Source organism: Archocentrus centrarchus, chromosome 23 (genome assembly GCF_007364275.1).
Source record: "Archocentrus centrarchus isolate MPI-CPG fArcCen1 chromosome 23, fArcCen1, whole genome shotgun sequence".
Lineage (NCBI taxonomy): Eukaryota > Metazoa > Chordata > Actinopteri > Cichliformes > Cichlidae > Archocentrus > Archocentrus centrarchus.
The window spans coordinates 11,192,276-11,206,469 of record NC_044368.1 but is presented as its reverse complement, the minus strand read 5'-3'; the positions used below and the strand labels follow the sequence as shown (position 1 = coordinate 11,206,469).

Here is a 14,194-nt window from a genome sequence, read left to right as displayed (position 1 = left end):
TAACATACCCTTCATCAACTGCAAAGTGTTAGGCTAATTAGCACAATATTTCCCATGTGACCATCCTGTTCACCTCTCAGTCTAAATTGCATGAATGCTTGAAAATGTTGAACCCATTTGTCTGATTACTCATACATAAATAAAACAAAGTAATGATCTTGTTTTATTTGTACAGGATTGGGAGCTTAGTTTACAATATCTCTTAGCCTTCTGATATGTCCTGTTGCTACAGACTGATATTTAGTGAACATCTACAAGAGCATTTTCTAAGACTGGTGCAGGCTGAAAACCCAAAGAAAAGAATGCTGCAGCATTATTTTTTCCTTTGCAATCAAATGTATTCTTCCAACAGAGATTCTGTTTACCTGAAGAGACCTCAAGGGTTTGAGTTATTTGTTCTGGTTCTCTGTATCACAGTGGGACCAGATCGCCCAGCGGTAACAGTCCAGTCTGTGCCACCTACAGTGGCCCCCCGTTCTTCACCTATCACAGTAGCCTCCCAGACTGCCTCTATCATCAACACCACCCCTGCTCAATCACCCACCAGTACAACCTGGCACCCCGATGCTGTGCCACCAACTAAACCCTTAACAATCAATAAGCTCCCAGGTCAGCCAAGTGTCACTGCAGGAGCAGTCGCACCCTTCAGACTGACCACAATGAGTAGAGTGACAGAGAAAAAAACTCCCCCACAACCAGGTATTTTAGGAATTCTGGCTTATGACACATGTCTTATTTATGTTTTTGCTTACCTTAAATAATACACAGTACATTTTTAGCTAAGTTATATTGATTTCTGTTCTTTTTTTGTCAGTTTGTGGTAAGACCAAAGCAGATATAGTGTTCTTAGTGGATGAGTCGTCGAGCATTGGCGCTAACAACTTTATAAAGATGAAAGACTTCATTTTTCGAGTGGCCACATACTTCCCTGTAATTGGTTCACAGGGCACACAGGTTAGTTGCACAATAAAAACTTTTCTTTGTATTATAACCTCAGGTGTTTAATTTAAGTACTTTGGCTGTGAGTCTGTTTAGATAATTACAAATTGGACTAGTTTGCAAGTGAGTCTCATGCTCAGGCCTGGATCATTAGTAGTAACATAATGTGCTCTTTTTCACCAAATGGGCTGCATCTGACTAAACATTGGCAGAAATGAGAAGCATGGCACAATGCCACATTTTGTCAACCAAGGAGGCAAGCGCAAGCAAATATATTGTTCTTATGATCCTCAGTTTGAAGAATGAAGTTTCATCAGACTCAAATCTGATGAAAAAGTCTATATATTGATGTTATGATGATGTGCGTTCTCTCCTCTCAATTTTCTTTCAGATAGCCGTGGTTCATTACAGCGATGAGCCCCGCATTGAATTCCGCCTAAATGACTTCAAAGACAGAAACTCTGTGCTCAGGGCTCTCAGAGCCCTACATTATGGAGGAGGCAACACCAAAACAGGTTCATGACAGTCACTCAGATGTGCACCGTGCTTTGTCTCAGTTTGCCAGCTGTCATCCGTTGGCCGGTACCTTCTTTAACACTATTTTCTGCAGTGCCTTTAACAGCTGTCACACTGTTTTCCTAGTAAAACACATGCACACTGGCAGCTGACATAGCCAGTATGATATGAAATGATCTTTTATTATTGGGTCCAAATTGAATTTTGTGTAAAAAAAATAAATAAAAAAAATTCAACAAGCCTGGACAAAAGAGGAGGGGCATTTTTTTTGTTGAACCAGAGAGATCATACAAGAAACCATTCAAAGGAGTACATTGCTTACAATCATGTATATGGTCCATGACCCTAGATAATAGCATCACTAAAAAAATCCCATTACAGTGCTGGAAAACTCTTAAAGCTTATGTTTTGTTGTTTTTGTTCTCCTGTTCCCCAGGAAAAGGCATCAGCTATGTTCTGCAGGAACTGTTCCAGGAGTCACAAGGGATGAGGCAGGATGTAGCCCATGTTCTGGTTTTGTTTACAGATGGCAGGGCCCAGGACAATGTGGTACCACCCTCCAGAATTGCCCGCGCCTTGGGTGAGTTATAACTGTCCAAAAGCCTGTGAAAAGTTTTTGCTCATTAAAGGTTTCAAGTAAACTATCATGTGTTGATTGTGTCTCTATAGGGGTCAGTGTCCTGGCAGTTGGAGTTTCTAATGCAGATCCTGAGGAATTGAGTAAAATTGCAGCTCCCACCAGCTACAAAAATATCTTCTACTCACCAACCTTTGATGACTTCCCCTCCATAGAGAGAGAATTTATCAGGAGCCTCTGTAGTGAGGAACTCATATCAGAGTTTAAACTACAAGATGAGGTGAGATGAAAATAAGGCAAAGCTATTGTTTGTCTTATTATTTTCTTCTTTTTTTTATTACACCGAGTTATAGCTCAATCACTTGTTAAGAAAATAAAATAAATGATGGACATAAATTAAGGAAACCTTTGTTCAAAAGAGGCATATATGTATTCTAGGCAATTTTGTTGTAATGGGACAGCTTTAATACTGTGCATGCACTTTGAGGATGTGTAGGTGGAACACCCAAACCACATGTGGAGCTGATTATTTGTGTCTAATGACCACATAGGTGCATGCAGTTAATTTTAAATTTGCACACAAAGGCTCTGCAGGCGAAAAAACGTCACCATGCTTTACTTGACGTCAGAGTGGAAGATGTGACTGCAGACTCTGTTCAGACCCCAGTTCTGATAATGTGTTTTGAGAGGCTGATTCTTCAGTGCATAAAAGACAATATGCCAGTCCATGTGGATCCTCAGTACTTTGCGCCACTGCCCTCCACTCTGTCTCCACACATCTTGAAAATAAACAAAACCTTTATAAATGCTGCTGATTTGAGCTCCGCATTCAATCTAGTCTCCCCTATAAAACCGAAACTTCTTGTCTAAAAATGAGCAGGTCTGCTAGAAATGTCATCGATTTAGTGGTGCAATCAGTAAGCAAAACCGGAGCTCTGCAGTCTTCCAGCTGTTGATTTTTACCTTTCATCGTTTGCTTGTTGTCGGCCCAGCACCTGCCCCTCTTTTGGTGTAAATGTGCATATATTTTTCTAGTTCATATCCGGAAGAAATCAACAATCTTGCGGCGTGGTGGCCAGAGAACAATCAACTGCTCATTGTAAGGAAAAAAATAAGTAGGTGACTTTTGATTTTAGAAGAAAGGAGGCAGACACCTGTGTTTTTATCAGTGGAGCTGAGGCGAACCAGATGAGCAGCTTTAGGTTCCTTGGAATCAATATCACAGTGAGCCTGTCGTGCTCATCACAGATTTACAAGAAAGCCTAGAAACTTTTCTCAAAGAAAAAGGCTATATTTTCAAGTCACTTATAGAGAGGACCAAAAAAAGAGTCCTAAATTCTTTTTTTGAAAAAAATGAAGAAAGTGTCTAGTACTAGTACTGCAGCAGGTGATTAAATCTGCCCAGAGCTTCCATAGCACCAGTCCTCTGAGAGCAGTGATTATTGGTGCCTGTGTATCGGCTGCCTAACCACTAAACTTTGGTAAAGTTTCTCTCTTCAGGCCATTAGACTACATGTGTGAGTCTCTTAGATTCATCCCCCCACACTTCACTGTGAACAGTAGCTTTACTTTTATGACTAAAATATTGAATGATTAATTCATAATTCTTCGTAGCACAAACAGACTACATCTGCAAATTTGTTACACAACCCTGTGTTACATAATAATAATTAAAATGAATCTTGAAGATTAATTTCAAAGAAGCTTGGTTAGTGAGCCTTCTCTGCTTCTGCAGTCTACTTGAAGTCAGTTGAACAGTTCATAATGCATTCACTTTTTTTTTTTTTGCATTTTGATTTTCAGGGTGCTCAGCTAGACACCCCCACTGATGACCCAGAGGAGATGCTTAAACCTCAGGGTCCGTGCCCCACCCAGTGCATGAAGGTTGGTGTCATAACTTCTCTCCTCCTCCTTCTCCCACAAAGTCAGATTCATGAGTTGTTTATCTTTGTGTGACTCAGCAGTGATTAATTATGTCAATCATCTGTTTTCCCAGGGCCAGAAGGGGGAAAGGGTGAGTTATTAGACTCAGACTAAACTGATATATTTCTTTTTCCAAAATCTTTCACAAACTTTGAAAATCTTTCATTCTTTCAGGGAGACAGTTTTGGTCTTGGTCTGGTAAGTTTTATGCCTTTACTTTATGACACATCTTAAAGAATACACCAATACTTTGTTCTCCTTTCTATTCAGTTTTTTGTATATTCAAATATACTTTTTACTTATCATCAACCAAACTTTTAAAAATTAATATTATTGTTTTTGTAGAGATTCAGGCAAAGCCCTGGACAGTTTGATCCTTTCACATCTTCCAAAGGAGAGAAAGGAGAAAGGGTGAGCTACCAGCACAAACAGTATATAGACAAACACATTATGCATAAATACCATTATTATTCATTATTAAGAATAGCCTTTCTGGCTTTTATTACCTTGTACTGACACATACAGTATGGATGACAACAAGCAAAATAGTTATAGTAACAAGGGTTTTCAATTTTTTATTTAGTTTTCAGGACTGACTGTATTGCATTAATTTGACAGGGACTTCCTGGGACGGACGGCGTTCCTGGTTTGCCAGGACGCCCAGGAAGAACTGGACCTCCGGGTTCTGCTGGCCAGCGGGTAACTAGTCATATGAAAAAGAAATATGTCACAGCACTCTATGCAGTCCTGTGTAGAGCTAATTCCAATTGAATCAGTAGCTTGTAGGAACCACCTTCAGCAGCAAGAACTTAAAAGTCATACAGAAAACCATTTCTTCATCAGGAATTTTGGCCCACTCCTACATATATATATATATATATATATATATATATATATATATAAAGTTGCTTCAGTTCATTGAGGTTTGCAGGCATTTGTTAATGCACAGCTCTCTTGAGGTCATACCAGAGCGTTTCCGTCAGGTTGAAGTCTGGACTGGGCCATTGGAACACCATGACTCTTTTCTTTAACAGTCTTTCTGTTGTAGATTTCATGCTGTGCTTGGGATCATGTAGTGTCTAGCTTTAGCTGTCACACTTTGGTATACAGAGGAGTTCATGGTCGACTCAATGACATGCAAGGTGTCCAGGTCCTGTGTCTGCAAAACAAGCTCAAATTATCACCCCTCTGCCACTGTGGTTGACAGTTGTTATGGGGTGTTTATGCTGATATGCTGTTTGGTTTTCACAAAACATGGTGCTGTGCATTATAGACAAACATCTTAACTTTGGTCTCCTCTGTCCAAAAGACATTGTTCCAGAAGTATTGTGGTATTTTCAGATGCAGCTTTGGAAAACTAAGCTGTGCTGTCGTGTTCTTTTTAGAGGGAAGAGGCTTTCTTCTGGCAACCTTTCCAAACTTGTTCGGTCTTTTTCTAATTGTACCGTTGTGAACTTTTACGTGCTAACTGATGGCTGGAGAGTCTGAGATGTAGCTCTTGGCTTTTTTGCAATTTCTCTGTTTGATCTTGAGGTGAATTTTGCTGGGCAGTCCACTCTGCTTTTGTAGAGGTGGTCACACTTGCTGAAGATCAATTAATCAAGTACATTTGATTAATGGCACCTAGCTGCTAGTTACCCTCTTTCATTTCTATGGAAGCAGTAAGGAATTACTTAGCTTTTCATGGGACTGCATAGAATTGATCAGATCTGAACCTGAAAATACTTTGCTTTTTTTTTTTTTTAGGGCCCTCCAGGCATTCCAGGTGACATGGTGAGAACAAAATAACTGTAAAATATATAGATAATCATAGCTGAACTGTGACACCTGTATTCTTTATAGACTGTGAAGGCATTTTGAAACAGTTTTGTAAGTCTTTTCATATTAGGGTCCTCCCGGGCTCCCTGGTCCAAAGGGACAGAGAGGAGAAAGAGTGAGTCTAACCCACACATTTAATTTTGCTTTCCACCTATGACACAGCTGTTTATGTACTTCTAAGATTTGGGTGTTGCAACAACTATGAAAAGGATTTTTTTTTTTTTTTGTCTTTCCTTTCAGGGAGAGCCTGGATATGTTATAGCTGGCACAGATGCAAATTTTGTGCCCGGACGAAAAGGAGAGCCAGGCTCTTCAGTGAGTTTTGAAAGGGGAAGAAACAAACAAAGAGAAAACAAACTAACAAATAATTAGTTTTAAAATTCTCACCCAAATGGCCTTAGTCAATTTTTAATGAAATTTTTATTTTTGCCTAAATCATTATATTTTCATTTTTTTTTTTATTTTTACTTTTTTGAAAAAAATAGAAAAAAAAAATACTTTGGCCATTATTTTAAGAGGGTGAGGAAATGCAAACTTTAGGGGATTTCAAATCATTTTCACTGAATGTTACAGGGTCCTCCAGGACCTCCTGGTGTACCAGGGGTCAACGGAGCGCCAGGTCTGCCTGGTCAACCAGGACCACCGGGGCCACCAGGAATATCTGTCAAGGTAACATAAATTCAAAGAAGCAATAAAAGCAGCATTACAGTTACACCCTACTGTGGTAATTCATGAAGTGTTATAATACCTGTCACTGCACAGTATTACATCATATAATAATTCCAAGACAGCTTGGACTATTTAGCATGAATGGGACAGAGATGTTTTGACAGCAAACTCTAACAGACCTGCTTCTACTGTTTTCACTTTGCAGGGAGATCCTGGAGAGCTGGGTTTGAAAGTAAGCATGAAGGCTGTGTTCTGGTCATTTTATACATTTGCTTAAAAAACAACAACAAATAACTACTTTTAATTTATTTTAATAAATTTTCCATACCAGCCTATTTTTAAACTGAACCACTCCGTTATTTTGTTATATAATATGCCTTGTTCTATTTGAATATCTTATATTTCATTTATTTTTGAAAGGGTTTACGTGGGAAGCAGGGCATGAAAGGAGACAAAGGAGAGCCGGGAAAAGATGTAAGTACATGGCTGATAAAATTATATCATTGGGACAGCTTGTGTGAAAAAAAAAACAGATTTCAGAGTTGCTATTAAAAAACATTTTGTTGTTTCTGTGACCTCTTTGCCTCTCACACACAAAGTCACACATATGCAAACTGCTGTAGGGTATTGCAGGTTTGTCTGGTCCAATTGGTGTTGATGGGGGGCCAGGATTGCCAGGCCAGAAAGGAGAAAAGGTAACTTTAAATCTGAGTTTTTGCACTCACATAACTACTAAATGCATAATTATTGAAAATCCTTTAAGATTTACTTGGAAATTGTTATATTTTGTAGGGTGAGCAGGGAGTTAGCATTCAAGGTGTTCAAGGTCCTCATGGAGAGAAAGGAGAGAAGGTATCTCACAGCACACATTCAGGACACAGAATTAATTCAATTAATTCATTGATCTCGTAGTGCCAGGGTTTGGGACTGTGAGAGCCAGCACTGCTTTGAAGACTGCATTATTTATCATTTGTGGGTTTGTTTCACTTTTGTGATGCAGGGAGATATTGGCTTAACAGGACCAGTTGGCCCAAAGGTACCAAAATATATATATATTTTTAAGTTGCATTTTTTCTAATGTGACATGTTTTGTTTAAATTTACCCCCACCCCTTTTTTTTTTTTTTTTGTTGATTCATATTTTTCTTCAATTTGTCTTTGAAGGGTGAGCGTGGAGAGCAGGGCATCCAGGGAATCATTGGACCTCGGGTGTGCACTTTATCACCAGCTGAATAGCCACAAATGACTACCTGCATGTTCTATCCTTAAATGCATATGCGTTAATTGCACTTCCTTCTAATCAAATTAAGAAAATCTATTTATGACAAGAGTGAAGACTGCATAACAATCACTGATGAATGAAAGTGATTTATTTATACCTGCAGGGCAAAAAGGGAATGAAAGGGGAGCAAGGAGACAAGGTGAGTTCATTCGCATATGAATTATTTCTGTTTTACAGTTATCGCACATGTAAAGCTGAAGATTCATTTTACATTAACAAGAATAAGGCTAACCACACCAAAATAACAGTGTGGGCATTAACTATTATTTTATTTTTATTTTTTAGGGAGAACAAGGACAGATGGGACTAATGGGACCACAAGGACCTCCAGTGAGTGAGAACTGCATCTCATATAATGTGGCCTAAATTATGATAACTTTATTATAATAATAATAATAATAATAATAATAATAATAATATAATAGCAACTTTATTTGTATAGCACATTTCAAAACAGAGTTAAAAAGTGCTTTGCAGTTTGAATAAAAGCAACACATTAAAGATAAAAATGGCGGGGCAGGGGGGTGTTAAGGGATTGCTAACCTGTCACATTTAGTTTTCAGTAGTTGTTAGAAAACAAACCACAGATTCAGCCAATCTTATAGGCTGAGGAAGACTGTTCCAAAGTTTAGGCGCTACAACATTAAAAGTGTGATTGCATCTAGTTTTAAAGTAAGTGCGTGGAACAATTAAGAGACCTTGATCAGATGATCTGAGAAGTTGGCTGCAGTGGTAAGCTGTACATAGACATTTACATACACTCATCATGGACACGAACGTCAGGGTAATTTAAGGCTTTAAATTACTTTTTTGAACTGTTCTTTTTCCAGGGTGGAATGATTGTACAGTATGCATCTTTAATGACTTTTAAGAACTGGGTCCACAAGTTTGGATTTACTTGGGATTTTTTCTAAATCCACAAAACAGGCTCAAATATATGCAAATCTTTTAAAACATGTTGCTGAAGATTCTACAATGTCTTAAGTTGATGAGGCCAAGGCCTATTAACTTCTCGTTAGTGATTTTGATTGACTATAATTGGTAGTTTCTCTTTGCCAGCATAAAAAAGATTTGTTTGACAACACTCATTGGGCCGACCAATATTCAGAACAATGGGAAAATCCAAGGAACTCAGTGAAGCTCTAGGAAGGAGAATTGGAGATTTGCATCAATTGGGAAGGTCTCTTGGAACCATTCCTAAATAACTGCAGATTCAGTTCAAGCAGTTGTATGTAAGTACAAGTTATTCAGATGTGTCAGATGTGTCACCACTTTGCCAGGGTCTGTAAGAAGATCCAAACTATCACCCTCAGATGAGAGAAAATTGGTTAGGAACAAAGTTCATGAACAAACTGGAACCAGCGAGACTCAAACCATGAACTAGAAATTACTGTAACACAAGCCTCACTGTGAAGTGAGTTTTATATCACCATGGGCTGAGAGGGTGCCGACCGAGAAAGAAACTCAACACCTTCAAGCTAGACTAAAATTTGCAGCTGTTCACACTGATGAGCCAAATGCCTTCTTGAGAAAAATTTCATGGTCAGACGAGACAAGATTGAGCTATTTGGACACATTTAAGTTTTCCAATGGGACAATGATTCCAAACATAATTCAAAGCTGGTTTGGAATGGATAAAGCAGGCTAACATTAAGCTTTGGAATGCCCTTCCCAAACTCCTCAACTCTATTGAAAATGCTATGGGACATTTAACTAAATATTAGTGGGGGTGCATGTATATATTTGAACCTGTATGTATACGTTTGATCCTGTGTGGCTCAGAGAAAATCCAAAATAAATTCAAAATTGTACACCCAATTCTTTTTTTTTAAAGTCATTAAAGATGTATGCTGTACAATCATTCCACCCTGGAAAAAGAACAGTTCAAAGAAATCACTGAAAGCCCATGACATTCATGCCCATGATGAGTGTATGTAAACTTTTGACCACAACTGTTTATACATTTTAGTATAAAAACAGCCTGAAAAGCCATAAAGATGTAGAAAAAGACTGTATTTCTTATTTTGCACCAATTCTGAAAACTGAAACTCTAGCCTTAAGCCTATCAATAACTTTTGCTAATGTCTCCAAGCAGACATTTAAATTGACGAATGAACAAATGAGGGAGTCTTTTTGTTGTGGGTTTTGAAGATTAGGCTCTATCAGAGATGGCTATGATTGCATATATCATGAGCCAAATTGTCAAACCTCAGTGGGTATGTTTTGCAAATGAGCCTTTTTTTTTTTCCTGCTTCAGTGATTTTTAATTTGAGGCAGCATAATCTTTTGGAAAAGATTGCAACCAGAAAAACTGTTATCATGAGGACAATCTTCCTATCTTTTGCAATACGCTTTGAAGTAATTCCGCAAGATTAGTTTTTAAGAGAAAAACAAGACAGTGGTTTTGATTTGTTGGGCACAAAAATAAACAGGTTTTATCAGAGAGTCTTGGAGGTAATGGTTACAACAGAAATGGCACTGAGAGTTCATCTTGATGTTTTTAGGGACCGACAGGAACGATGGGGTTAAAAGGCGATGAAGGTCCAAGAGGACCCCCTGGAGACCCTGCTAAGGGTGTAAGAAAACTTCTTCACATATTTCAACCCAGCATATAGAAGTATTATTATTATTAAACTCTGAGCTCTTTTTCCCCCTATCATAACAGGTAATTGGCCCAACTGGAAAAAAGGGGGCCAGGGTAAGTCACCAATGTGTGAGCTTTTTCCAGAACTTTTGCTAATTTGTTTCCATTTTCACCACTAATTTTGCCATTAATATGAAAATAGCTCTGAGGAGTACACTACATCTGTGTACAACATTCTTCCAAAACAAGACAAAGTTCGTCAGCATGTTTGAAACCTACAAACATAGTGAATAGCATTAATTATCCTCAAAAGAACTGTTTGCCAGTTTACTTCTGTGATATGTGAGAGCCCTCCATAGGATGCCTAAACTTCCATGTTCATTTTACAGAATCTGAAAAGAGCAAACATGTAAAAAACAATAATTAAAACTTGGTGAGAAAGAAAGGGTTCTGCCATCTACCACAGGCTAATTTCAACCTACCTGAGACATTTTTGGATTGTCCAGATTTCAGCCAGCCAGCAGGATTTTAGCAATCCTTTCTATCTGTAGAGCTCTGACCTAATAAACTCTGGACAGAGGTAAATCTGTCAGTTAAACTGATGAAACATGAACAGCTCATGGAGGCTGTGATATGAGTTAATGTCCGTTTAACTGATTTAGATCTGTACTTACTAAAGTTAATAATGGTTCTGGTTTTTGATGCAGCAGTCACCTAATCCAAGATTGTTTTTCTCTTATGGGAGACATTAAAGTTATCTTAGTTTATCCTACTCTTAACATACTGTTGTTAATCAGCTGCTTCCAACCAGTGATATGAGCACAGGTAAGAACCTAATACAGAAGCCATGTCGTGGTAGTTGCAGTCAGCTATGAAACCGGGTTGATTTCATTTTCTTTTTGTTTTGTTTGTTTTTTAATTCGCTTGTATCGAAAGAGACTTCATCTTCGCAAACTATTTGTAAAGCACAATTAACTTTTTCTGTTGGTACAAGCTGCTCGACTGCGGTTAGGGGGATTAAAATTAAAGGAAGGAAATTGCTGTTTATTCCAGGTAAGGGTTTTATCAATGAGACAAAGAATTTAAACTACTGAAACTACGGCTGCTGCAACACCTTTTCCTAATTTTTTCTCAACCAGTCTAAGTTGTTTGCATATATTTATCTTAAGCGGGTTAGAATAAATCAGCCAGAGGTGAGTAATTGAAAACATTGTTAATTAATTGGTGTATTTTTGCAGACTCAACCTCCTGGGTCTGCTTATCAAACACAATTAAAATTTTTCTCTCATTAGCTTTTTCAGGGAGACTGAATGGTCTGTTGGATGGGACATAATTAATGACAGTCCACAGGGTCTAGTTAGAGTGGAGACATGTTTAGCCTTTATCAACTGATGTACATGTGCTCATGTATGTACATGTATTCTCTCAGGGAGACATTGGTCCAGTTGGTCCCACAGGCCCTCAGGGAATAAAGGGAGACCAAGGAGACAAAGGAGAAAAGGTTATTATGGAGAGATGCTGTCCATCATGGACATTTTTAATTCAGTAATGCAAGATAAGAGCAAATAGATGTTAACTGTGGAATAATTGGAAATCATTTTACCGTATGGCTATGGTTTGTTTTGATATGTGCAGGGTAGTCCTGGTTTTGGTATTCCAGGACAGCAGGGACAAAAGGGTGAAAATGGTGAAAGGGTGAGTTATTTAATGCTTTAACTCTGTTGGAATAATAAGGCAGGAAATTGCTGTGTGTTGCTGTTTGATGTTTTATGAATGTCATTTACAGGGAAATGTTGGTTTATCGGGAAAACCGGGGCCAAAGGTGAGTCAAAACTGGTTGCATCAGGTTCCTTTCATGAACATTTTTACATAAAAGTATGTGCAAGGTGAAAGCAAGCGCTAGTAGTCAAGAATGTACAGAGTATCAAGACATAAATGAGTTTTGTTTTCAAGTTTGAATTTTTTGGTTTTCATACTTTATCTTAATTTTAGTTTTTTTAAAAATAATTTTTAACCTAATATCCTGTCGCAGCAGGCAGATAATGCAAAAAAATTCTACAGACTCATGCAGTGCAATCTCATGATGGAGAAATTGCTTTGAATTGACAGTTTTGCATACTACAAGTTGATTGTCTTAATAATGAATTTTCATTTATGGCCCTGAATTCTTTGTACAGTAGTTTCAGAAGTTAAGTACCCAAAAAAAAGTTTAATTGAACCACCTGAATAAAATTTGAATGTCGTTAAGCTACCAGCATGTTACTGCAAAGTTAAACCACTTAATTAATTACATGTAGTTCACTTCTCACCAAACAAAAGGCAGACAAACGTAGGCAAACATATGTGAGTATTTAAATATATAAAGGATTTAATGTGTTGTAAAATTCCACAACAGGTTTCTATTATAACAATTAAAAACTCCAATTGTTATTTTTTTAAACATAGATTTCTGCTGATGTTCTAAATCAGAGGTCATGTCTTTGTTCAGGGGAAAGATGGCTCTAAAGGTGAAAAAGGGAGTATTGGATTACCTGGCAATTCTGGAGAGCCAGGATTAAGAGGTAAAGATGTAAGTAAGAGTGGCCATTACAGCAACGATGAACTTTGTTTGTATAGTAGCTACAGCAGAGTTCAGGTTTAGTTTGATAAACAGGTTTGTTGTAAGAATGTGATTAGTTCACAAGCTCAGAAAAAAGTTTACCTCTTCCCTCTTGTTCAGACATATTCTGTGCATGTTAGCACATTTGGCGAAATATTTGTTACTGGTTAGATTTATTGTTGACTTTGTGTGTAGGGTGCACCTGGGGATAAAGGAGAACCAGGAATAAAGGTACAGTCTATTTGCTTATTATATGATGGTTTTGTTGATCAGCATTTGCATAATGTTGCTCTTAAGGTCTGTTGTTTTAGTAACAATTTAACAGCCCTATAATTATGTCCAGCATCAAATATTACCTTGTCAGAGTCGTTTAATTTGTTTTCGCAGGGTGAACAAGGACCAGCTGGAGAGCCTGGCGAAAGAGGAATCAGGGTATTTATTCAACAACCAATAATTTAAATAAGAAAATGGCAAAACAATACTTACAACACAGCTTAAAAAGAAACTTTAAAAATGTAATTCAGAAGATGCAACAAACCAATATGTAGTATACCCAATATGTAATTATAGTTCTGGTCAGAATTCTTGTTTAGCAGCCACTTTTACACATTTGTGGCATGAAATGTGGCTCTTTGTGAAACATTAATATATGGCTAAATGCTTTCATTTCTATCTAACTGTTGATCAGGGTCCACTGGGATTACCAGGAAGACCAGGGGACCCTGGAGAAAAAGGAGACCCTGGCAAACCTGGCCCACTTGTAAGTTCTTTGACATGATCATTCAACTACAGTCAGGACCACTGTGGTCAAAAGAAGATTATTTATAGCTGCTATGATTTACATTTAGCATAGCTCTGTTCTGGGATCTGCTCTTCCTTTCATATCCACATGCATACATGGAAGAGCCAGAAGCAAGGAGAGCAGGAGCAAGACCCCGACACAGAGCAGAGCAGAAATCAGTGAGAACAGATACATAAATCATTAAGTCAGAAACAGCATGAAAAGGGAGAGCTTGGAGTGGCTTGGAGATGTGCGGCAGCTGTGCGCAGGCTGAAGCAGCTGAAATACTTCGACTGTATGGAAGGGTGTCAGCTGAGCCGAGTGATGTGTGTTTGACATTGTGGCCTTCCTGATCCAATGCTATGCTTAATTAAATTTACACTTTTGAGAAAATCAGCTTATAGGATCCTCACCTTACTGCTAAGTATGTGTCTAGGGCTCAATATCTTACATTATACAGTACTAAAGCTAACTGTAATAATTCAACTTAAATTGCAAAACTTCAAC

At 38.0% G+C, this 14,194-nt stretch overlaps 1 protein-coding gene across 1 annotated transcript in view; it reads left to right on the top strand.

Moving 5' to 3' along the window:
* col7a1l (collagen type VII alpha 1-like) overlaps positions 1–14,194 on the top strand; it is a 61,483-nt gene that overhangs the window by 13,794 nt on the left and 33,495 nt on the right. The window contains exons 20-50 of the mRNA XM_030720717.1: positions 418–699; positions 815–954; positions 1,331–1,454; positions 1,892–2,035; positions 2,125–2,312; positions 3,836–3,916; positions 4,029–4,046; positions 4,130–4,153; positions 4,301–4,366; positions 4,574–4,654; positions 5,702–5,728; positions 5,844–5,888; positions 6,014–6,088; positions 6,347–6,442; positions 6,648–6,674; positions 6,863–6,916; positions 7,066–7,137; positions 7,235–7,294; positions 7,443–7,478; positions 7,606–7,650; positions 7,827–7,862; positions 8,009–8,053; positions 10,228–10,299; positions 10,389–10,421; positions 11,737–11,808; positions 11,943–12,002; positions 12,094–12,129; positions 12,796–12,876; positions 13,102–13,137; positions 13,294–13,338; positions 13,595–13,666. Of these exons, the coding sequence (XP_030576577.1) occupies positions 418–699; positions 815–954; positions 1,331–1,454; positions 1,892–2,035; positions 2,125–2,312; positions 3,836–3,916; positions 4,029–4,046; positions 4,130–4,153; positions 4,301–4,366; positions 4,574–4,654; positions 5,702–5,728; positions 5,844–5,888; positions 6,014–6,088; positions 6,347–6,442; positions 6,648–6,674; positions 6,863–6,916; positions 7,066–7,137; positions 7,235–7,294; positions 7,443–7,478; positions 7,606–7,650; positions 7,827–7,862; positions 8,009–8,053; positions 10,228–10,299; positions 10,389–10,421; positions 11,737–11,808; positions 11,943–12,002; positions 12,094–12,129; positions 12,796–12,876; positions 13,102–13,137; positions 13,294–13,338; positions 13,595–13,666 (2,273 nt within the window). The remainder of the gene's footprint in view (positions 1–417; positions 700–814; positions 955–1,330; positions 1,455–1,891; positions 2,036–2,124; positions 2,313–3,835; positions 3,917–4,028; positions 4,047–4,129; positions 4,154–4,300; positions 4,367–4,573; positions 4,655–5,701; positions 5,729–5,843; positions 5,889–6,013; positions 6,089–6,346; positions 6,443–6,647; positions 6,675–6,862; positions 6,917–7,065; positions 7,138–7,234; positions 7,295–7,442; positions 7,479–7,605; positions 7,651–7,826; positions 7,863–8,008; positions 8,054–10,227; positions 10,300–10,388; positions 10,422–11,736; positions 11,809–11,942; positions 12,003–12,093; positions 12,130–12,795; positions 12,877–13,101; positions 13,138–13,293; positions 13,339–13,594; positions 13,667–14,194) is intronic.